Genomic DNA, 27,256 nt, shown 5'->3' with positions numbered 1-27,256 from the left:
GCCATTAATACACAATATGGGGTTCAGTAGTTGTTTAGCTAGCTAGCTAACTAAGTTAGCAAACACACAATATGGGGTTCAGTAGTTGTTTAGCTAGCTAGCTAACTAAGTTAGCAAACAGAACAATTACTTGATTTCCCCCCAGTGTAACACCACCTATATTTATCTGTTTATTTATCTACCTACTATTCGTACTACAACTATTTGCACATTTCTAAAACACTGATAATATAACACTTGAAAGGTATTTTAGATGTTTCAGTTTGTTGTTTTGTTGTTTTGTCTTCTCAACTTTGTTTCCATGCTAATAAAGCCCATTTTAAATCAATTACCCTTTATGTATCGTTTCATATAATGTTAGAATATTATGATTGAAATAAAATAAAAACCATCGTTAAAAGTGATTCATTTTTTGCATCAAAATTAAATAAACATTTTACTGAACTGCGTTACCCACTCCAGTCAGCAGATGGCGGTCTGGGAATTTAAGGTAATGCTGTTGGTGTGACGTATAATGTAGTGGACGGAACGCTTCTTTCAACATCAGCAACAGTTAGTCAGCCACCTCGGTAGCTTGCTAGACAAAATAGCCGAACCAATAAAGCTCTTTAGACGCTTTAGTGTATATTAGCTACTGTGTTTTAAACCCACTTCTGTCGTCTAGTTAATTATCCGATTTAATGTAATATAGTGTTGTTGTTATTAGTCAGCTAGCGGGCTGGTTAAGTTAGCATTAGCCTAGCTAGCTAACATCCCCGACCATGAGCTCACCAAGCTACTCTCCTGTTAAAGACGACGAGGAGGAGGTCTGCTTGACGGAGGAAGAGGGTCTGTGGCTGAACGTTGTAGTGAAAGAGGAGAAGGAAGAGGAGGATGTTACAGTAAAACAAGAAGTAGAGGGTGAGGCTGTTACAGTGAAAGAAGAAGAGAAAGACGTTTCAGTGAAAGAAGAGGAAGACTCGTTCAGAGTGAAAGACGAGGAAGATGTTAAAGTAAAAGAAGAAGAGGAAGGAGAGATAACTATTATATTGGAAGAAGAAGAAGAGGAGGAGGAAGTTGGTGAACTGATTAACACCAGTAAGTAACGTCTTAATAACAGAAGCACACACTATAAATGCCTCATGCTCCTGGTACCTACTACAATACCCCGTTCAAAGGAACTTCAATCTTTTGTCTTGTCCATTCCACCCTCTGCATGGCACACATACACAATCCATGTCTCAAGGCTTTATTAACAAAAAATCCTTCTTTAACCTGTCTTCTTCTCTTTTTAATCTGTACTGATTTTTGAAGTGGATTTAACACTGGCCTCCCTGTGGCTCAGTTGGTAGAGCATGGTGTTTGCAATGGTGTTTGCAACGCCAGGGTTGTGGGTTCGATTCCCACGGGGGGCCAGTATGGGAAAAACATGTATGAAATGTATGCATTCACTACTGTAAGTCGCTCTGGATAAGAGCGTCTGCTAATAGACAAAAATGTAATGTAAATGTAACAACTGACATCAATGAGGGTCAGTCTGTCATTGTGAGAGACAGTCTTTCATGGTCAGGGTCAGTCTGTCATGGTAAGAGACAGTCTGTCATGGTGAGAGACAGTCTGTCATGGTGAGAGACAGTCTGTCATGGTGAGGGTCAGTCTGTCATGGTGAGGGTCAGTCTGTCATGGTGAGGGTCAGTCTGTCATGGTGAGAGACAGTCTGTCATGGTGAGGGTCAGTCTGTCATGGTGAGAGACAGTCTGTCATGGTGAGGGTCAGTCTGTCATGGTGAGGGACAGTCTGTCATGGTAAGAGACAGTCTGTCATGGTAAGGGTCAGTCTGTCATGGTGAGAAACAGTCTGTCATGGTGAGGGTCAGTCTGTCATGGTAAGGGTCAGTCTGTCATGGTGAGAAACAGTCTGTCATGGTGAGAGACAGTCTGTCATGGTGAGGGTCAGTCTGTCATGGTGAGAGACAGTCTGTCATGGTGAGGGTCAGTCTGTCATGGTGAGAAACAGTCTGTCATGGTGAGGGTCAGTCTGTCATGGTGAGAGACAGTCTGTCATGGTGAGGGTCAGTCTGTCATGGTGAGAAACAGTCTGTCATGGTGAGAGACAGTCTGTCATTGTGAGAGACAGTCTGTCATGGTGAGAGACAGTCTGTCATGGTGAGGGTCAGTCTGTCATGGTGAGGGTCAGTCTGTCATGGTGAGAGACAGTCTGTCATGGTGAGAAACAGTCTGTCATGGTGAGAGACAGTCTGTCATGGTGAGAGACAGTCTGTCATGGTGAGAGACAGTCTGTCATGGTGAGAGACAGTCTGTCATGGTGAGGGTCAGTCTGTCATGGTGAGAGACAGTCTGTCATGGTGAGAAACAGTCTGTCATGGTGAGAGACAGTCTGTCATGGTAAGAGACGGTGTTTCCTGATGTTTTGTTTACTAAGTCATTTATCAGTTATATTCTATAAGAATCAATCGCTATCTATATATAGATCTTTCTATAACGTAGCCAGTGAGGATTTCCTGTGGTGGACGTCTTGTTACAGCTGTTTAATAAGTCATTAATAATAAATCATTTTTTTTTTATTTGTTATTCAATGTGTTTTTATTTATTTATTTTATTTCACCTTTATTTAACCAGGTAGGATAGTTGAGAACAAGTTCTCATTTATAACTGCGACCTGGCCAAGATAAAGCAAAGCAGTTCGACAACAACACATGGAGTAAAACAAACATACAGTCAATAATACAGTAGAAAAATAAGTCTATATACAATGTGAGCAAATGAGCAAGTTCTCATTTATAACTGCGACCTGGCCAAGATAAAGCAAAGCAGTTCGACAACAACACATGGAGTAAAACAAACATACAGTCAATAATACAGTAGAAAAATAAGTCTATATACAATGTGAGCAAATGAGGTGAGATAAGGGAGGTAAAGGCAAAAAAGTCCATGGTGGCGAAGTCAATACAATATAGCAAGTAAAAAACTGGAATGGTAGATTTGACAGTAGATGAGTGTGCAAAGTAGAAATACTGGGGTGCAAAGGAGCAAAATAAATAAATACAGTAGGGGAAGAGGTAGTTGTTTGGGCTATTTATAGATGGGCAATGTAGAGGTGCAGTGATCTGTGAGCTGCTCTGACAGCTGGTGCTTAAAGCTAATGAGGTGAGATAAGGGAGGTAAGGCAATAAATAGGCCATGTTGGCGAAGTAATTACAATATAGCAATTAAATACTGGAATGGTAGAATGTGCAGAAGATGAATGTGCAAGTAGAGATACTGGGGTGCAAAGAAGCAGGATAAATAAATACAGTATGGGGATGAGGTAGGTAGATTGGATGGGCTGTTTACAGATGGGCTATGTACAGGTGCAGTGATCTGTGAGCTGCTCTGACAGCTGGTGCTTAAAGCTAGTGAGGGAGATATGAGTCTCCAGCTTCAGAGATTATTTTTTTTGCAGTTCGTTCCAGTCATTGGCAGCAGAGAACTGAGAAGGAGAGGCGGCCAAAGGAAGAATTGGCTTTTTTGGGGGTGACCCGTGAGATATACCTGCTGGAGGGCGTGGTGGAGGGCGTGGTGGAGGGCGTGCTGGAGGGAGTGTTGGAGGGCGTGGTGGAGGGCGTGCTGGAGGGCCTGCTGGAGGGAGTGCTGGAGCGCGTGTTGGAGGGCCTGCTGGAGAGCGTGCTGGAGGGAGTGTTGGAGGGCGTGCTGGAGGGAGTGTTGGAGGGAGTGTTGGAGCGCGTGCTGGAGCGCGTGCTGGAGGGAGTGTTGGAGGGCGTGCTGGAGGGCGTGCTGGAGCGCATGTTGGAGGGCCTGCTGGAGCGAGTGTGATATTAAGATATAAAGTAGGGATGATATATCTGTCAACGTATCGCAATCGGACGATTATTAACTAAAAATGGCAACATCGGTATCGGCCCATTGTCTAGTTTAACGCCGATGTGCAAAACCGATGTCAAAGATGACGTGCTTACCTCTATAACGTAAGTACATGACGTAATGACGCCACGTAAATGTTTTTTTGGCGCTACACGTGCAACACAGCATTCCTAACCTAGCCCACAATGTCTGCTGTGTGGATCGAGCAGTCTACAAGTCCAGCGGTCATTTGAAAGAGGAAGAACATTTCAGCGAGAGACAACTCAAAGGCGACATACATTTAACGCCAAGATAATGGAATTCATTGCCCTTGATAATAAACCGTTCTCTGTTGTGGGTGATGTCTTTCGACCAACTGGTCGAGCATCGGTAAACACTACCAAGTAGGAGATATTTTACAGATGTGAGCACCGGTACACACTACCAAGTGCGCTATTTTTCAAATGTTGCCCTACCAGAGTTACACAGTAATAGCGTCACTGCTATTAGCTTCACGACATACTATGGAACACCGTTTGGGTCTTTGCGTGTCAAAAAAAGATACACACGTCAAATAACACTATTTGACAATAACACTATTTAACGTGTTAAATAAGCTTTTAATTTAACACGTCGTATAACACAGTTCTATTATAGAATGTTGTTTGTTCTGAATTTGCCCGTTCAAGCCAAGCGCCACCACTACTACTATCAGTAGCACTGTCAAAGCTGTACAAAAAAAAAGTCTGCAAACATGCAAACACCGGCCACGAACATGTGTTTACAATACCGCGTTGGTAATAAAGGATTATTTGTTCGACCACAACTTCTGGGGTAGCTAGCTTTAGCCTGGTACCTAGCTAGCACCAACACAACCAGTCTGAAAACAATGACCAGTAGAAACTGCAGTCATTTTTCATTATTCTTAGCAATGATTTAGGAATCCTTGTAACTATTAGCTAGGTAGCTACTTGTTGTTCATCTATTGAAATTGAACTTCAGTTCATGAAAATAAATAGCTAGCCAGCTACTTAACCCTGTTGCCCTAAAGCTAAAGTTATAAGCAGCCGGGCTAGCTTCATCTGACTAGTGAGGCTCGACCGGACCGGGTTATGTGTTGTGAAGCTAGCCACAATAAGGATTAGGCACAATAGTGGACTTTGCGGTTTGCCTTCAAAATAAAAGTACCTTTTTGAAAGTGTTGAAGAAGTTTACATTTGGTGGATTCATGCCATATTTAGACTAGAGCAGTGGTTCCCAAACGTCTTAGTGGCTCAGTTGGTAGAGCATGGTGTTTGCAACGCCAGCATGGTGTGTGCAACGCCAGGGTTGTGGGTTCGATTCCCACGGGGGGACAGTATAAAAAAAAAAAATGCATGAAATGAAATGTATGCATTCACTACTGTAAGTCGCTCTGGATAAGAGCATCTGCTAAATGACTAAAATGTAAATATAAATGTAAAACGTGTTATAGTCCTGTACCCCTTCAAACATTCAACCTCCAGCTGTACCCCCTCTAGCACCAGGGTCAGCGCACTCTCAAATGTTGTTTTTTATGCAATCAATGTAAGCAGGACTCTACACACACTGACAGGACTCTACACACTCTGACAGGACTCTACACACTCTGACAGGACTCTACACACTCTGACAGGACTCTACACACTCTAACAGGACTCTACACACTCTGACAGGACTCTACGCACTCTGACAGGGCTCTACGCACTCTGACAGGGCTCTACGCACTCTGACAGGGCTCTACGCACTCTGACAGGACTCTACACACTGACAGGACTCTACACACTGACGGGACTCTACGCACTCTGACAGGACTCTACGCACTCTGACAGGACCCTACACACTGACAGGACCCTACACACTGACAGGACCCTACACACTGACAGGACCCTACACACTGACAGGACCCTACACACTGAAAGGACCCTACACACTGACAGGACTCTACACACTGACAGGACTCTGACAGGACTCTACACACTGACAGGACCCTACATACTGACAGGACTCTGACAGGACTCTACACACTGACAGGACTCTACACACTGACAGGACTCTGACAGGACTCTACACACTGACAGGACTCTACACACTGACAGGACTCTGACAGGACTCTACACACTGACAGGACTCTACACACTGACAGGACTCTGACAGGACTCTACACACTGACAGGACTCTACACACTGACAGGACTCTGACAGGACTCTACACACTGACAGGACTCTACACACTGACAGGACTCTGACAGGACTCTACACACTGACAGGACTCTGCACACTGACAGGACTCTGACAGGACTCTGCACACTGACAGGACTCTGACAGGACTCTACACACTGACAGGACTCTACACTCTGACAGGACCCTACACACTGACAGGACTCTACACACTGACAGGACCCTACACACTGACAGGACTCTACACACTGACAGGACTCTACACACTGACAGGACCCTACACACTGACAGGACTCTACACAATAATGATGAAAGAGCTTAGCCTGACTGAACAGCCAAACACGATGGCTCTCCTGACAGGACTCTACACACTGACAGGACTCTACACACTGACAGGACTCTGCACACTGACAGGACTCTGCACACTGACAGGACTCTGACAGGACTCTGCACACTGACAGGACTCTGACAGGACTCTACACACTGACAGGACCCTACACACTGACAGGACCCTACACGCTGACAGGACTCTACACACTGACAGGACCCTACACACTGACAGGACCCTACACACTGACAGGACTCTACACACTGACAGGACTCTACACACTGACAGGACTCTGCACACTGACAGGACTCTGCACACTGACAGGACTCTGACAGGACTCTGACAGGACTCTACACACTGACAGGACCCTACACACTGACAGGACTCTACACGCTGACAGGACTCTACACACTCTGACAGGACTCTACACACTCTGACAGGACTCTACACACTCTGACAGGGCTCTACGCACTCTGACAGGGCTCTACGCACTCTGACAGAGCTCTACGCACTCTGACAGGACTCTACGCACTCTGACAGGGCTCTACGCACTCTGACAGGGCTCTACGCACTCTGACAGGGCTCTACGCACTCTGACAGGGCTCTACGCACTCTGACAGGACTCTACACACTGACGGGACTCTACACACTGACGGGACTCTACGCACTCTGACAGGACTCTACGCACTCTGACAGGACCCTACACACTGACAGGACCCTACACACTGAAAGGACCCTACACACTGACAGGACTCTACACACTGACAGGACTCTGACAGGACTCTACACACTGACAGGACTCTACACACTGACAGGACTCTGACAGGACTCTACACACTGACAGGACTCTACACACTGACAGGACTCTGACAGGACTCTACACACTGACAGGACTCTGACAGGACTCTACACACTGACAGGACTCTACACACTGACAGGACTCTGACAGGACTCTACACACTGACAGGACTCTGCACACTGACAGGACTCTGACAGGACTCTGCACACTGACAGGACTCTGACAGGACTCTGCACACTGACAGGACTCTGACAGGACTCTACACACTGACAGGACTCTACACACTGACAGGACCCTACACACTGACAGGACTCTACACACTGACAGGACCCTACACACTGACAGGACTCTACACACTGACAGGACCCTACACACTGACAGGACCCTACACGCTGACAGGACTCTACACACTGACAGGACCCTACACACTGACAGGACCCTACACACTGACAGGACTCTACACACTGACAGGACTCTACACACTGACAGGACTCTGCACACTGACAGGACTCTGCACACTGACAGGACTCTGACAGGACTCTGCACACTGACAGGACTCTGACAGGACTCTACACACTGACAGGACCCTACACGCTGACAGGACTCTACACACTCTGACAGGACTCTACACACTCTGACAGGACTCTACGCACTCTGACAGGGCTCTACGCACTCTGACAGGGCTCTACGCACTCTGACAGGACTCTACACACTCTGACAGGACTCTACGCACTCTGACAGGGCTCTACGCACTCTGACAGGACTCTACACTCTGACAGGACTCTACGCACTCTGACAGGACTCTACACACTGACAGGACTCTACACACTGACAGGACTCTGCACTCTGACAGGACTCTACACACCTGACAGGCCCACTCTGACAGGACTCTACACACTGACAGGACTCTACACACTGACAGGACTCTACCCACTGACAGGACTCTGCACACTGACAGGACTCTGCACACTGACAGGACTCTGACAGGACTCTACACACTGACAGGACCCTACACACTGACAGGACCCTACACGCTGACAGGACTCTACACACTGACAGGACTCTACACACTGACAGGACTCTGACAGGACTCTGCACACTGACAGGACTCTGACAGGACTCTACACACTGACAGGACCCTACACACTGACAGGACCCTACACGCTGACAGGACTCTACACACTGACAGGACTCTACACACTGACAGGACTCTACACACTGACAGGACTCTACACACTGACAGGACCCTACACACTGACAGGACTCTACACAATAATGATGAAAGAGCTTAGCCTGACTGAACAGCCAAACACGATGGCTCTCCTGACAGGACTCTACACACTGACAGGACTCTACACACTGACAGGACTCTGCACACTGACAGGACTCTGCACACTGACAGGACTCTGACAGGACTCTGCACACTGACAGGACTCTGACAGGACTCTACACACTGACAGGACCCTACACACTGACAGGACCCTACACGCTGACAGGACTCTACACACTGACAGGACTCTACACACTGACAGGACCCTACACACTGACAGGACTCTACACACTGACAGGACTCTACACACTGACAGGACTCTACACACTGACAGGACTCTGCACACTGACAGGACTCTGCACACTGACAGGACTCTGACAGGACTCTGCACACTGACAGGACTCTGACAGGACTCTACACACTGACAGGACCCTACACACTGACAGGACTCTACACGCTGACAGGACTCTACACGCTGACAGGACTCTACACACTCTGACAGGACTCTACACACTCTGACAGGACTCTACACACTCTGACAGGACTCTACGCACTCTGACAGGACTCTACACACTCTGACAGGGCTCTACAGACTCTGACAGGACTCTACACACTCTGACAGGACTCTAGACACTGACAGGACTCTACACACTCTGACAGGACTCTACACACTCTGACAGGACTCTACACACTCTGACAGGACTCTACACACTCTGACAGGACTCTACGCACTCTGACAGGGCTCTACGCACTCTGACAGGACTCTACACTCTGACAGGACTCTACGCACTCTGACAGGACTCTACGCACTCTGACAGGACTCTACACACTGACAGGACTCTACACACTGACAGGACTCTACGCACTCTGACAGGACTCTACGCACTCTGACAGGACTCTACGCACTCTGACAGGACTCTACACACACTGACAGGACTCTACGCACACTGACAGGACTCTACGCACTCTGACAGGACTCTACGCACTCTGACAGGGCTCTACGCACTCTGACAGGGCTCTACGCACTCTGACAGGGCTCTACGCACTCTGACAGGACTCTACGCACACTGACAGGGCTCTACGCACACTGACAGGGCTCTACGCACACTGACAGGACTCTGCACACTGACAGGACTCTGCACACTGACAGGACTCTGCACACTGACAGGACTCTGACAGGACTCTGCACACTGACAGGACTCTGACAGGACCCTACACACTGACAGGACCCTACACGCTGACAGGACTCTACACACTGAGAGGACTCTACACACTGACAGGACCCTACACACTGACAGGACTCTACACACTGACAGGACTCTACACACTGACAGGACTCTGCACACTGACAGGACTCTGCACACTGACAGGACTCTGACAGGACTCTGCACACTGACAGGACTCTGACAGGACTCTACACACTGACAGGACCCTACACACTGACAGGACTCTACACGCTGACAGGACTCTACACGCTGACAGGACTCTACACGCTGACAGGACTCTACACACTCTGACAGGACTCTACACACTCTGACAGGACTCTACACACTCTGACAGGACTCTACGCACTCTGACAGGACTCTACACACTCTGACAGGGCTCTACAGACTCTGACAGGACTCTACACACTCTGACAGGACTCTAGACACTGACAGGACTCTACACACTCTGACAGGACTCTATACACTCTGACAGGGCTCTACACACTCTGACAGGACTCTACACACTCTGACAGGACTCTACGCACTCTGACAGGGCTCTACGCACTCTGACAGGACTCTACACTCTGACAGGACTCTACGCACTCTGACAGGACTCTACGCACTCTGACAGGACTCCAAACACTGACAGGACTCTACACACACTGACAGGACTCTACGCACACTGACAGGACTCTACGCACACTGACAGGACTCTACGCACTCTGACAGGGCTCTACGCACTCTGACAGGGCTCTACGCACTCTGACAGGACTCTACGCACACTGACAGGGCTCTACGCACACTGACAGGGCTCTACACACTGACAGGACTCTATACACTGACAGGACTCTACACACTGACAGGACTCTACACACTGACAGGATATATACACCTTCCCCCTATACATATCTACTGACTGACTTAATGTCTTCTTATATCTGTTGGGTTTTTATTCTACCTTATTTTCTAGTATTATATTGTTATTGATTATTACATTGTTATTGATTATTACATTGTTGTTGATTATTATAATGTTGTTGATTATTGCATTGTTGTTGATTATTACATTGTTGTTGATGTATTGCATTGTTATTGCATTGTTATTGATTATTACATTGTTATTGCATTGTTATTGATTATTACATTGTTATTGATTATTGCATTGTTATTGATTATTGCATTATTGCATTGTTATTGATTATTACATTGTTATTGATTATTGCATTGTTATTGATTATTGCATTGTTATTGATTATTACATTGTTATTGATGTATTGCATTGTTATTGATTATTACATTGTTGAATATTACATTGTTATTGATTATTGATTTATTGCATTGTTGTTGATTATTACATTGTTATTGATTTATTGCATTGTTATTGATTTATTACATTGTTATTGATTATTACATTGTTGTTGATTATTACATTGTTATTGATTTATTGCATTGTTATTGATTATTACATTGTTATTGATTTATTGCATTGTTATTGATTATTACATTGTTATTGATTATTGCATTGTTATTGATTATTACATTGTTGTTGATTATTACATTGTTGTTGATTATTACATTGTTATTGATTTATTGCATTGTTATTGATTTATTGCATTGTTATTGATTATTACATTGTTATTGATTATTGCATTGTTATTGATTATTGCATTGTTGTTGATTATTACATTGTTATTGATTATTACATTGTTGTTGATTATTGCATTGTTGATGATTATTGCATTGTTATTGATTATTGATGTATTGCATTGTTATTGATTATTGCATTGTTATTGATTATTACATTGTTGTTGATTATTGCATTGTTGATGATTATTGCATTGTTATTGATTATTGATGTATTGCATTGTTATTGATTATTGCATTGTTATTGATTATTACATTGTGGTTGATTATTGCATTGTGGTTGATTATTGCATTGTTGTTGATTTATTGCATTGTTGTTGATTTATTGCATTGTTGTTGATTTATTGCATTGTTATTTCATTGTTATTGCATTGTTATTGATTATTGCATTGTTATTGATTATTGCATTGTTGGGTTTAGAGCTGAGAGAGAGTCATTTCACTGTACTTGTCCACGTGACATTGACACTTGAAACTAACGCTGATGGAAAAGCCAGCCAAATAGAATTTTACTGATTTTGAAGTGTTTTAAAAAAAAGTATAAAGCAGTTGATTTGCAACGATGACACAAACATTATATTAAGCGGGACATTTAAATAAGCCTTACAATTGAGGCGGCAGGTAGCCTAGTGGTTAGAGCGTGGGGGCCAGTGACCGAAAGGTTGCTAGATCGAATCCTCGAGCTGACATGGTAAAAAAGAAATCTGTCGTTCTGCCCCTGAATAAGGCAGTTAACTCACTGTTCCCCGGTAGGCCGTCATTGTAAATACGAATTTTTCCTTAACTGACTTGCCTAGTTAAATAAAGGTTAAATAAATAAATGATTATCCAAAAGTAAAATGTGAAATGCACTTATAAGCAACCTGTAAATGGAGGCTATATTAGCTGTCAGCCTATGAGAACTCCCCTGAGTTTTCCCCCATGGTGGTGAATTAGTGAATAGACACAGAGCTTAATGTGAGTTTCCTTGAGAAGCACTCCTGATCTTGTGCTGTAATATTCAGAATACATTGTGAATTAGTAGATAATGCAGATATAAACTCCTATATATAAAATAAACGTCCTCTCACTGTCAACTGCGTTTATTTTCAGCAAACTTAACATGTGTAAATATTTGTATGAACATAACAAGATTCAACAACTGAGACATAAACTGAACAAGTTCCACAGACATGTGACTAACAGAAATGGAATAATGTGTCCCTGAACAAAGGGGGGGGTCAAAATCAAAAGTAACAGTCAGTATCTGGTGTGGCCACCAGCTGCATTAAGTACTGCAGTGCATCTCCTCCTCATGGACTGCACCCGATTTGCCAGTTCTTCCACCAAGGCACCTGCAAGTTCCCTGACATTTCTGGGGGGGATGGCCCTAGTCCTCACCCTCCGATCCAACAGGTCCCAGACGTGCTCAATGGGATTGAGATCCGGGCTCTTCGCTGGCCATGGCAGAACACTGACATTCCTGTCTTGCAGGAAATCACGCACAAAACAAGCAGTATTGCTGGTGGCATTGTCATGCTGGAGGGTCATGTCAGGATGAGCCTGCAGGAAGGGTACCACATGAGGGAGGAGGATGTCTTCCCTTTAACGCACAGCGTTGAGATTGCCTGCAATGACAACAAGCTCAGTCCGATGATGCTGTGACACACCGCCCCAGACCATGACGGACCCTCCACCTCCAAATCGATCCCGCTCCAGAGTACAGGCCTCGGTGTAACACTCATTCCTTCGATGATAAACGTGAATCTGACCATCACCCCTGGTGAGACAAAACCGCGACTCGTCAGTGAAGAGCACGTTTTGCCAGTCCTGTCTGGTCCAGCGACGGTGGGTTTGTGCCCATAGGCGACGTCGTTGCCGGTGATGTCTGGTGAGGACCTCCCTTACAACAGGCCTACAAGCCCTCAGTCCAGCCTCTCTCAGCCTATCGCGGACAGTCTGAGCACTGATGGAGGGATTGTGCATTCCTGGTGTAACTCGGGCAGTTGTTGTTGCCATCCTGTACCTGTCCCGCAGGTGTGATGTTCGGATGTACCGATCCTGTGCAGGTGTTGTTACACGTGGTCTGCCACTGCGAAGACGATCAGCTGTCCGTCCTGTCTCCCTGTAGTCTCTCACAGTAAGGACATTGCCATTTATTGCCCTGGCCACATCTGCAATCCTCATGCCTCCTTGCAGCATGCCTAAGGCACGTTCACGCAGATGAGCAGGGACCCTGGGCATCTTTCTTTTGGTGTTTTTCAGAGTCAGTAGAAAGGCCTCTTTTAGTGTCCTAAGTTGCCTGCCGTCTGTAAGCTGTTAGTGTCTTAACGACCGTTCCACAGGTGCATGTTCATTAATTGTGGTTCATTCAACAAGCATGGGAAACAGTGTTTAAACCCTTTACAATGAAGATCTGTGAAGTTATTTGGATTTTTACGAATTATCTTTGAAAGACAGGGTCCTGAAAAGGGGACGTTTCTTTTTTTTGCTGAGTTTACTATCAAATCAAAGTTTATTTGTCACGTGCGCCGAATACAACAGCTATAGACCTTACAGTGAAATGCTTTACTACATCCGTAACTAACGGTTTCCTCATTAGCATGGAGGAGTTTCTACAACCGAATTGCGGGCACATTGCTTTCGTGCAGCTATTTTAGCAAACACAGACCATAAGTCGTCTGGCACACTGCTTAGGATTTCAACAACTTCAATAACTTATTTCTCGCCTACAATTTCTAGTTACCACTAACTACAATCATCACTTTTACTACAAAGTGGAATTGTTTTTAAACAAAATATAGCTATTATTGCACACTCGACTGTCATATTAAGACAATTGTGAAATAAGTTTGCAAAAACATTTTAAACATTAATTTCAGACGTCAATTGTTGTACAACTTCCTGCTCTGGGCATCACCTTTTACCTCAAATAAACAGTGGATTACCGCTGTTGTGGGACTTTAACCATCTGTCTTACTTTGTTGTTCACACAGGAGAGAGACGGGACTATAGTGGATCCTCTGGGGAGCCTCAACAACATCATGATGCTGACGAGGCAGAGAAGAGTCTCTCCAGATCAGAAATCCTCAAGAAACCCCAGCAGAGACCCACAGGGAAGAAATCTCACCACTGCCCTGACTGTGGGAAGAGTTACTCAAGATCAGATTCACTAAAAGTACACCTGAGAATTCACACAGGAGAGAAACCTTACCACTGCTCTGACTGTGGGAAGAGATTTACCTCTTCGGCAGATCTTAAAAGACATGAGAGAATCCACACAGGAGAAAAACCTTATAGCTGTAATCAATGTGGGAAGAGTTTCACAACATCTAGCCAGTTGACTATACACCAGAGAACGCACACAGGAGAGAAACCGTACCACTGCTCTGACTGCGGAAAGCATTTTCTTAAGTCAGGACATTTAAAATCACACCAGAGAACACACACAGTAGAGAAACCTTATAGCTGTGATCAATGTGGGAAGAGTTTTACTCACTCAAGCTGCCTGATAGTGCACCAGAGAACACACACAGGAGAGAAACCTTATAGCTGTGATCAATGTGGGAAGAGTTTTGTTACTTCTAGCCGTCTGACTATACACCGGAGAACACACACAGGAGAGAAACCTTATAGCTGTGCTCAATGTGGGAAGAGTTTTGTTACATCTAGCAGTCTGATTATACACCAGCGGACACACAGGAGAGAAATCAATGTGGCAAGAGATACTCTGGTAAAAGATCTCTGATTAAACAATCAGAAAATACGGCCTCGCGAGTGGCGCAGTGGTCTAAGGCACTGCATCGTAGTCTTAGCTGTGCCACTAGAGATCCCGGTTCGAGGCTTTGGACTGGTGGAATAGATTCCCAGTGTGGAATGAGGTACAGTCAGTTAGGGAACCTAATTGTGGAAAGACATTTTCTAGGACACAGGACAATATAGATGCTGTTTTCTGTCAAGTTTTTTGACTGAGAATGTTGTTGATGCCTGAAAACACCTGAGGGGAACACACAGGAGAAAAGCCTTTCCTATGTTCCACTATGAGAATGTTGTTGATGCCATGTGAAATCATGTTTGTATAAAAATATTACTAAAATAAAATAGGCCTACTTTAGTTGTTTTCCTCTCAAGAAATGATCCATGTCTAAAATCAGATTTATAATTTTAAAATGTGTATTTTTATTTTCATTATGGATTTGGATTTGATTGAATACAAGTATGACCCCCCCTCAGATGTTCATGATATGACTTGGAAAGTTGTAGATTTTATTAAATAGATTTTTTTTTTTAAATGTGTATTTCTTGATTCTAACCTTGAGAAAAAGAAAAAAAAACTAGTCAATTTTAGTTGTTTTGTTTCATTGAATTAATTTGTGTACTAGTCTTCAAACTAAAGGTGTATGAAAATGTGATGACCTCTCTGATAACAGTTGTTGACATGAAGAACATTCACTTGCTATGCTCATCAATGTTACCAGATGTATTATATATTATATTATTATTATATATTATTATTCATGTCAGAGAAAGAAAACACAGATGCTGATTGTAAAAAAAAAAAGCATTTGATTTAATACAACTTATTTTTATCAGAATAAAAATCAAACGTGGAACGCAAATAGTAGACGTTCATTACAGTGCATTATGGGGTTGCTGGGTTTATTATGGATCCCCATTAGTTCCTGCCAAGGCAGAAGCTACTCTTCCTGGGGTTTATTAAGGATCCCCATTAGTTCCTGCCAAGGCAGCAGCTACTCTTCCTGGAGTTTATTATGGATCCCCATTAGTTCCTGCCAAGTCAGCATCTACTCTTCCTGGGGTTTATTATGGATCCCCATTAGTTCCTGCCAAGTCAGCATCTACTCTTCCTGGGGTTTATTATGGATCCCCATTAGTTCCTGCCAAGGCAGCAGCTACTCTTCCTGGGGTTTATTATGGATCCCCATTAGTTCCTGCCAAGTCAGCAGCTACTCTTCCTGGGGTTTATTATGGATCCCCATTAGTTCCTGCCAAGTCAGCAGCTACTCTTCCTGGGGTTTATTATGGATCCCCATTAGTTCCTGCCAAGACAGCATCTACTCTTCCTGGGGTTTATTATGGATCCCCATTAGTTCCTGCCAAGGCAGCAGCTACTCTTCCTGGGGTTTATTATGGATCCCCATTAGTTCCTGCCAAGTCAGCAGCTACTCTTCCTGGGGTTTATTATGGATCCCCATTAGTTCCTGCCAAGTCAGCAGCTACTCTTCCTGGGGTTTATTATGGATCCCCATTAGTTCCTGCCAAGTCAGCATCTACTCTTCCTGGGGTTTATTATGGATCCCCATTAGTTCCTGCCAAGTCAGCAGCTACTCTTCCTGGGGTTTATTATGGATCCCCATTAGTTCCTGCCAAGGCAGCAGCTACTCTTCCTGGGGTTTATTATGGATCCCCATTAGTTCCCGCCAAGGCAGCAGCTACTCTTCCTGGGGTTTATTATGGATCCCCATTAGTTCCTGCCAAGGCAGCAGCTACTCTTTATATTTGTTTATTAGCTCAGTTGGTAGAGCATGGTGTTTGCAACGCCAGGGTTGTGGGTTCGATTCCCACGGGGGGCCAAGTACGAAAAAAAAAAAAAATGTATGGAATGAAAAAAATGAAATGTATGCATTCACTACTGTAAGTCGCTCTGGATAAGAGCGTCTGCTAAATGACTAAAATGTAAAATGTAATGGATCCCCATTAGTTCCTGCCAAGGCAGCAGCTACTCTTCCTGGGGTCCAAACACATTAAGGCACTTAACATTACATATAAAACAATACATCATATAACATTATTACACCACTGCATATCTACAATACATAATGTATAATACCACCATACAACAATATTACAATGTAAGTGTGTGTCTGTACCTGTGTGTGTGTCTCTTCACAGTCCCCACTGTTCCATAAGGTGTATTTGTATCTGTTTTTAAAATGTGATTCTACCTGTATAAATTACCTGATGTGAAATAGAGTGTAGTCATGGCTCTATGTACATTTGTACTTCCTGTTTCAGGAAGTGATGTCACTGGCTACTGCCCCTATATATACAGTACATTTGTACCTCCTGTTTCAGGAAGTGATGTCACTGACTACTGCCCCTATATATACAGTACATTTGTACTTCCTGTTTCAGGAAGTGGAAGTGATGTCACTGAGTACTGCCCCCAGTGCATTCGGGAAAGTATTCAGACCCCTTTGACTTTTTCTACATTTCGTTACGTTACAGCCTTATTCTAAAATCGTTTCAATTGTTTTTTTTCACTCATCAACCTACACACAATACCCCATAATGACATCACAATACCCCATAATGACATCACAATACCCCATAATGACATCACAATACCCCATATTGACATCACAATACCCCATAATGACAAAGCGACAACAGGTTTTTAGAAATGTTTGCAAATGTATTAAAAATAGAAAAACCTTATTTACATTAGTATTAGGACCCTTTGCTATAAGACTCGAAATTGAGCTCAGATGTATCCTGTTTCCACTGATCATCCTTGAGATGTTTTACAACTTGATTGAAGTCCACCTGTGGAAAATTCAATTGATTAGACATGATTTGGAAAGGCACACACACTTGTCTATACAAGGTCCCACAGTTGACTGTGCATGTCAGAGCCAAAACCAAGCCATGAGATCGAAGGAATTGTCTGTAGAGCTCCAAGACAGGATTGTGTCGAGGCACAGATCTGGGGAAGGGTACTTAAACATTTCTGCAGCATTGAAGGTCCCCAAGAACACAGTGGCCTCCATCATTCTTGAATGGAACCCCCAAGACTCTTCCTTGAAGGCCAAACCCGCGGAGAAGGGCCTTGGTCAAGGAGGTGACGGAAGCCACTCCTCAGTAAAAGGCACATAACAGCCCGCTTGGAGTTTGCCAAAAGGCACCTGAAGGACTCAGACCATGATAAATAAGATTCTCTGGTCTGATTAAACCAAGATTTAACTCTTTGGCCTGAATGCCAAGTGTCACGACTGGAAGAAACCAGGCACCATCCCTACGGTGAAGCATGGTGGTGGCAGCATCATGCTGTGGGGATGTTTTTCAGGGGCAGGGACTGGGAGACTAGTCAGGATCAAGGGAACGATGAACGGAGCAAAGTACAGCGAGATCCTTGATGAAAACCTGCTCTAGAGTGCTCAGGACCTCAGACTGGGGCGAAGGTTCACCTTCCAACAGGACAACGACCCTAAGCACACAGTCAAGACAACACAGGATTGGCTTTTGGACAAGTCTCTGAATGTCCTTGAGTGGCCCAGCCAGAACCCGGACTTGAACTTGATCGAACATCTCTGGAGAGACCTGAAAATAGCTGTGCAGCAACGCTCCCCATTCAACCTGACAGAGTTTGAGAGAATCTGCAGAGAAGAACGGGAGAAACTCCCCAAATACAGGTGTGCCAAGCTTGTGGCATCATACCCAAGAAGACTAGAGGCTGTAATCACTGCCAAAGGTGCTTCAACAAAGTACTGAGTAAAGGGTCTGAATACTTTATGTAAATGTAATATTTCCTTTATTTAATTTTTTTATACATTTCCAACAATTTCAAAAAAACGTTTTTTTGCTTTTTCATGATGGTTTATTGTTATGTCATTATGGGGTATTGTGTGTAGATTGATGATGGGAAAATGTATATTTTTTTAGAATAAGGCTGTAAGGTAATAAAATGTGGGAAAAGTCAAAAGGGGTCTGAATACTTGTATACATACATTTTGTATTATTATAATAATTGTTTTTTATCCAACCACAGGAGACCACTCTCAATGTTCAATATACACCAGAGAGAAAAATGAGGCAAGCAAAGGATCAATAGTTTAGAAAACAATTTAGCTGTGGATTAAGTTTTATCACAAGCGCATACAGGTATCTGCCAAAAATAAAGGAAACACCAACGTAAAAAGTGTCTTTAAAAAAGGGTATTGGGCCACCACAAGCTGCCAGAACAGCTTCAATGCACTTTGGTATAGATTATGTGGACATAAATCATGCCAGGAAAATGCAACCCCCAACACCATAACGAATACTTTGTATCCCTTGTTTACTCAAGTGTTTCCTTTATTTTGGTAGTTACCAGTATGGTAGTTAAGGCATACTGGTAGTTACCAGTATGCCTTACAGGTATTGTCACGCCCTGACCAGTAATAGGGGTTATTTGTTATTGTAGTTTGGTCAGAACGTAGCAGAGGGTATTTGTTTTATGTGGTTCGGGGTGGTGGTTTGTTTAGTAGGGTATTTGATTTATGTATTCCGGGGGTTTTTGGGCACTGTTCTATGTTAGTGTATTTCTATGTTCTGTCTAGTCTTTTGTATTTCTATGTTTTGTTAATTGGGGTTGGACTCTCAATTGGAGGCAGGTGTTTTCTAGTTGCCTCTGATTGAGAGTCCTATATATACACACGTATGTCTTTGTTGAGTGCTTTGTGGGAGATTGTTCTGTGTATAGCCTTACTGTCAGGGATTTCTTCGTCGGAGGACGATATGGCGAAATCATCATCGGAAAATGAGGACCAATATGCAGCAGAGTTGAGATTGCTCATTTTGAACTTTTAATAAATTCCAAAACGAACATACAAAATAACAAAAACGAACGCACGATACACTGACAGTCCTGTTAGGTTTACACACACTAAACACGGAACAATCTCCCACAAATACACAGACAAACACACCCAACTAATATAGGACTTCCAATCAAAGGCAACACCACACAGCTGCCTTCAATTGGAAGTCCACCCCAATTAACTCAACATAGAACCAGATCCACCAGACTACACATAGAAAATCATCAACATAGACCATAACTCAAAACCCGGAAATAATAAATCAAACGCCCTCCTAACTAACACACCACCCTGAACCACATAAAACAAATACCCTCTGCCACGTCCTGACCAAACTAAAATGACAATTAACCCTTATACTGGCCAGGACGTGACACTTACCAGCATGTGAATAGTTGTTGTGGTTTCTTTGTGTACGTGTTTATTTTGGTTCTCCTTCTTGTCCGATTATAATAATAAAGAAGATGAGTGCACATTTCCCCGCTGCATTTTGGTCTAAATCCGACGACAGCCGTTACAGGTATACTGTAGTTTGAGCAGCAATTTCTTAACCCAGCCCTGTGGACACGTTAAAAGTGTGTTTTGACACGGGGGTATTTATCAAAATGTCTTGTCAAAAAGGAAGCAACGACAGCATAATTTTCAACTTAAGTTTTAGGAATATAAATTAAACATTTCCATTACATTAATGTCCAATGGAATTGTACTTAATCAGGTCAAAAAAAACTTCAGAAAAAAAAAAAAAATCTTCTGATGTTGATTTATTTTGATGATATCAGACATCATCAAAACTGGGTTTTCCCTGCCTCCTAATAATAATCTATCTCTCCCCCCTTTACATCAGTAAGGGATAATCAACGAGGGGCTATGCATTCTACGGAAAATAAGGAACAACGTGGAAGCTATATGGAACTGTTTCGAGAAGGTCATACCAAGGATCATTTAGCTTTTTTTGATTCTGTAATTTTAAGACTCCTTGAAGTATCCCCAAAAATACATAAAAAAAAATATTTGATGGAGAAAAAATTGTTGGGGCCTTACTGCTATTAGCCCATAGAAACACATTGAATAACAGATTACTGCTATTAGCCCATAGAAACACATTGAATAACAGATTACTGCTATTAGCCCATAGAAACACATTGAATAACAGATTACTGCTATTAGCCCATAGAAACACATTGAATAACAGATAGTCCTTACTGCTATTAGCCCATAGAAACACATTGAATAACAGATTACTGCTATTAGCCCATAGAAACACATTGAATAACAGATAGTCCTCACTGCTATTAGCCAATAGAAACACATTGAATAACAGATAGTCCTTACTGCTATTAGCCCATAGAAACACATTGAATAACAGATTACTGCTATTAGCCCATAGAAACACATTGAATAACAGATTACTGCTATTAGCCCATAGAAACACATTGAATAACAGATATTCCTTACTGCTATTAGCCCATGGAAACACATTGAATAACAGATAGTCCTTACTGCTATTAGCCAATAAAAGACAGTCCTTACTGCTATAAGCCCATAGAAACACATTGAATAACAGATAGTCCTTACTGCTATTAGCCCAAATAAACACATTGAATAACAGATTACTGCTATTAGCCCATAGAAACACATTGAATAACAGATTACTGCTATTAGCCCATAGAAACACATTGAATAACAGATTACTGCTATTAGCCCATAGAAACACATTGAATAACAGATTACTGATATTAGCCCATAGAAACACATTGAATAACAGATTACTGCTATTAGCCCATAGAAACACATTGAATAACAGATTACTGCTATTAGCCCATAGAAACACATTGAATAACAGATAGGCCTTACGGCTATTATCCCATAGAAACACATTGAATAACAGATAGTCCTTAATGCTATTAGCCCATAGAAACACATTGAATAACAGATAGTCCTTACTGTTATTAGCCCATAAAAACACATTGAATAACAGATAGTCCGTACTGCTATTAGCCCATAAAAACACATTGAATAACAGATTACTACTATTAGCCCATAGAAACACATTGAATAACAGATTACTGCCATTAGCCCATAGAAACACATTGAATAACAGATTACTGCTATTAGCCCATAGAAACACATTGAATAACAGATTACTGCTATTAGCCCATAGAAACACATTGAATAACAGATAGTCCTTACTGCTATTAGCCCATAGAAACACATTGAATAACAGATAGTCCTTACTGCTATTAGCCCATAGAAACACATTGAATAACAGATAGTCCTTACTGCTATTAGCCCATAGAAACACATTGAATAACAGATAGTCCTTACTGCTATTAGCCAATAAAAGACAGTCCTTACTGCTATTAGCCCATAGAAACACATTGAATAACAGATAGTCCTTACTGCTATTAGCCCAAATAAACACATTGAATAACAGATTACTGCTATTAGCCCATAGAAACACATTGAATAACAGATTACTGCTATTAGCCCATAGAAACACATTGAATAACAGATTACTGCTATTAGCCCATAGAAACACATTGAATAACAGATTACTGCTATTAGCCCATAGAAACACATTGAATAACAGATTACTGATATTAGCCCATAGAAACACATTGAATAACAGATTACTGCTATTAGCCCATAGAAACACATTGAATAACAGATTACTGCTATTAGCCCATAGAAACACATTGAATAACAGATAGGCCTTACTGCTATTATCCCATAGAAACACATTGAATAACAGATAGGCCTTACTGCTATAATCCCATAGAAACACATTGAATAATAGATAGTCCGTACTGCTATTAGCCCATAGAAACACATTGAATAACAGATTACTGCCATTAGCCCATATAAACACATTGAATAACAGATAGTCCTTACTGCTATTAGCCCATAGAAACACATTGAATAACAGATAGTCCTTACTGCTATTAGCCCAAATAAACACATTGAAAAACAGATTACTGCTATTAGCCCATAGAAACACATTGAATAACAGATTACTGCTATTAGCCCATAGAAACACATTGAATAACAGATTACTGCTATTAGCCCATAGAAACACATTGAATAACAGATTACTGCTATTAGCCCATAGAAACACATTGAATAACAGATTACTGATATTAGCCCATAGAAACACATTGAATAACAGATAGGCCTTACTGCTATTATCCAATAGAAACACATTGAATAACAGATAGGCCTTACTGCTATTATCCCATAGAAACACATTGAATAATAGATAGTCCGTACTGCTATTAGCCCATAGAAACACATTGAATAACAGATTACTGCCATTAGCCCATATAAACACATTGAATAACAGATAGTCCTTACTGCTATTAGCCCATAGAAAAACATTGAATAACAGATAGTCCTTACTGCTATTAGCCCAAATAAACACATTGAATAACAGATTACTGCTATTAGCCCATAGAAACACATTGAATAACAGATTACTGCTATTAGCCCATAGAAACACATTGAATAACAGATTACTGCTATTAGCCCATAGAAACACATTGAATAACAGATATTCCTTACTGCTATTAGCCCATGGAAACACATTGAATAACAGATAGTCCTTACTGCTATTAGCCAATAAAAGACAGTCCTTACTGCTATAAGCCCATAGAAACACATTGAATAACAGATAGACCTTACTGCTATTAGCCCAAATAAACACATTGAATAACAGATTACTGCTATTAGCCCATAGAAACACATTGAATAACAGATTACTGCTATTAGCCCATAGAAACACATTGAATAACAGATTACTGCTATTAGCCCATAGAAACACATTGAATAACAGATTACTGATATTAGCCCATAGAAACACATTGAATAACAGATTACTGCTATTAGCCCATAGAAACACATTGAATAACAGATTACTGCTATTAGCCCATAGAAACACATTGAATAACAGATAGGCCTTACGGCTATTATCCCATAGAAACACATTGAATAACAGATAGTCCTTAATGCTATTAGCCCATAGAAACACATTGAATAACAGATAGTCCTTACTGTTATTAGCCCATAAAAACACATTGAATAACAGATAGTCCGTACTGCTATTAGCCCATAAAAACACATTGAATAACAGATTACTACTATTAGCCCATAGAAACACATTGAATAACAGATTACTGCCATTAGCCCATAGAAACACATTGAATATTAGATTACTGCTATTAGCCCATAGAAACACATTGAATAACAGATTACTGCTATTAGCCCATAGAAACACATTGAATAACAGATAGTCCTTACTGCTATTAGCCCATAGAAACACATTGAATAACAGATAGTCCTTACTGCTATTAGCCCATAGAAACACATTGAATAACAGATAGTCCTTACTGCTATTAGCCCATAGAAACACATTGAATAACAGATAGTCCTTACTGCTATTAGCCAATAAAAGACAGTCCTTACTGCTATTAGCCCATAGAAACACATTGAATAACAGATAGTCCTTACTGCTATTAGCCCAAATAAACACATTGAATAACAGATTACTGCTATTAGCCCATAGAAACACATTGAATAACAGATTACTGCTATTAGCCCATAGAAACACATTGAATAACAGATTACTGCTATTAGCCCATAGAAACACATTGAATAACAGATTACTGCTATTAGCCCATAGAAACACATTGAATAACAGATTACTGATATTAGCCCATAGAAACACATTGAATAACAGATTACTGCTATTAGCCCATAGAAACACATTGAATAACAGATTACTGCTATTAGCCCATAGAAACACATTGAATAACAGATAGGCCTTACTGCTATTATCCCATAGAAACACATTGAATAACAGATAGGCCTTACTGCTATAATCCCATAGAAACACATTGAATAATAGATAGTCCGTACTGCTATTAGCCCATAGAAACACATTGAATAACAGATTACTGCCATTAGCCCATATAAACACATTGAATAACAGATAGTCCTTACTGCTATTAGCCCAAATAAACACATTGAATAACAGATTACTGCTATTAGCCCATAGAAACACATTGAATAACAGATTACTGCTATTAGCCCATAGAAACACATTGAATAACAGATTACTGCTATTAGCCCATAGAAACACATTGAATAACAGATTACTGCTATTAGCCCATAGAAACACATTGAATAACAGATTACTGATATTAGCCCATAGAAACACATTGAATAACAGATAGGCCTTACTGCTATTATCCAATAGAAACACATTGAATAACAGATAGGCCTTACTGCTATTATCCCATAGAAACACATTGAATAATAGATAGTCCGTACTGCTATTAGCCCATAGAAACACATTGAATAACAGATTACTGCTATTAGCCCATAGAAACACATTGAATAACAGATTACTGCTATTAGCCCATAGAAACACATTGAATAACAGATAGTCTGTACTGCTATTAGCCCATAGAAACACATTGAATAACAGATAGTCCTTACTGCTATTAGCCCATAGAAACACATTGAATAACAGATAGTTCTTACTGCTATTCGCCCATAGAAACACACTGAATAACAGATAGTCCTTACTGCTATTAGCCCATAGAAACACATTGAATAACAGATAGTCCTTACTGCTATTAGCCAATAGAAACACATTGAATAACAGATAGTCCTTACTGCTATTAGCCCATAGAAACACATTGAATAACAGATAGTCCTTACTGCTATTAGTCCATAGAAACACATTGAATAACAGATTACTGCTATTAGCCCATAGAAACACATTGAATAACAGATAGTCCATACTGCTATTAGCCAATAGAAACACATTGAATAACAGATAGTCCTTACTGCTATTAGCCCATAGAAACACATTGAATAACAGATTACTGCTATTAGCCCATAGAAACACATTGAATATCAGATTACTGCTATTAGCCCATAGAAACACATTGAATAACAGATAGTCCTTACTGCTATTAGCCCATAGAAACACATTGAATAACAGATAGTCCTTACTACTATTAGCCCATAGAAACACATTGAATAACGGATAGTCCTTACTGCTATTAGCCCATAGAAACACATTGAATAACAGATAGTCCTTACTGCTATTAGCCCATAGAAACACATTGAATAACAGATAATCCTTACTGCTATTAGCCCATGGAAACACATTGAATAACAGATTACTGCTATTAGCCCATAGAAACACATTGAATAACAGATAGTCCTTACTGCTATTAGCCCATAGAAACACATTGAATAACAGATAGTCCTTACTGCTATTAGCCCATGGAAACACATTGAATAACAGATAGTCCTTACTGCTATTAGCCCATAGAAACACATTGAATAACAGATTACTGCTATTAGCCCATAGAAACACATTGAATAACAGATAGTCCTTACTGCTATTAGCCAATAGAAACACATTGAATAATAGATTACTGCTATTAGCCAATAGAAACACATTGAATAACAGATTACTGCTATTAGCCCATAGAAACACATTGAATAACAGATTACTGCTATTAGCCCATAGAAATACATTGAATAACAGATTACTGCTATTAGCCCATAGAAACACATTGAATAACAGACAGTCCTTACTGCTATTAGCCCATAGAAACACATTGAATAACAGATTACTGCTATTTACCCATAGAAACACATTGAATATCAGATTACTGCTATTAGCCCATAGAAACACATTGAATAACAGATAGTCCTTACTGCTATTAGCCCATGGAAACGTATTGAATAACAGATAGTCCTTACTGCTATTAGCCCATAGAAACACATTGAATAACAGATTACTGCTATTAGCCCATAGAAACACAGTGAATAACAGATAGTCCTTACTGCTATTAGCCAATAGAAACACATTGAATAACAGATTACTGCTATTAGCCAATAGAAACACATTGAATAACAGATAGTCCATACTGCTATTAGCCAATAGAAACACATTGAATAACAGATAGTCCTTACTGCTATTAGCCCATAGAAACACATTGAATAACAGATTACTGCTATTAGCCCATAGAAACACATTGAATATCAGATTACTGCTATTAGCCCATAGAAACACATTGAATAACAGATAGTCCTTACTGCTATTAGCCCATAGAAACACATTGAATAACAGATTACTGCTATTAGCCCATAGAAACACATTGAATATCAGATTACTGCTATTAGCCCATAGAAACACATTGAATAACAGATAGTCCTTACTGCTATTAGCCCATGGAAACACATTGAATAACAGATAGTCCTTACTGCTATTAGCCCATAGAAACACATTGAATAACAGATAGTCCTTACTACTATTAGCCAATAGAAACACATTGAATAACAGATTACTGCTATTAGCCCATAGAAACACATTGAATA

The 27,256-nt window shown here is 41.5% G+C and overlaps 1 protein-coding gene across 1 annotated transcript; it reads left to right on the top strand.

The window, feature by feature from the left end:
• The first annotated feature begins 545 nt into the window (after positions 1-545).
• LOC123725373 (gastrula zinc finger protein XlCGF17.1-like) lies at positions 546-15,553 on the top strand. The gene is made up of 2 exons (XM_045690496.1): positions 546-1,077; positions 14,258-15,553. Exons 1-2 carry the CDS (start codon positions 762-764, stop codon positions 15,007-15,009), a joined length of 1,068 nt encoding a protein of 355 aa, XP_045546452.1. The 5' UTR covers positions 546-761; the 3' UTR covers positions 15,010-15,553.
• The last annotated feature ends 11,703 nt before the right edge of the window (positions 15,554-27,256 follow it).

Source organism: Salmo salar, chromosome ssa12, assembly GCF_905237065.1.
Source record: "Salmo salar chromosome ssa12, Ssal_v3.1, whole genome shotgun sequence".
In the NCBI taxonomy this organism is placed as follows: Eukaryota; Metazoa; Chordata; class Actinopteri; order Salmoniformes; family Salmonidae; genus Salmo; species Salmo salar.
Note: the sequence above shows the minus strand (reverse complement) of the source record. Positions and strands in the feature narration are given on the sequence as shown.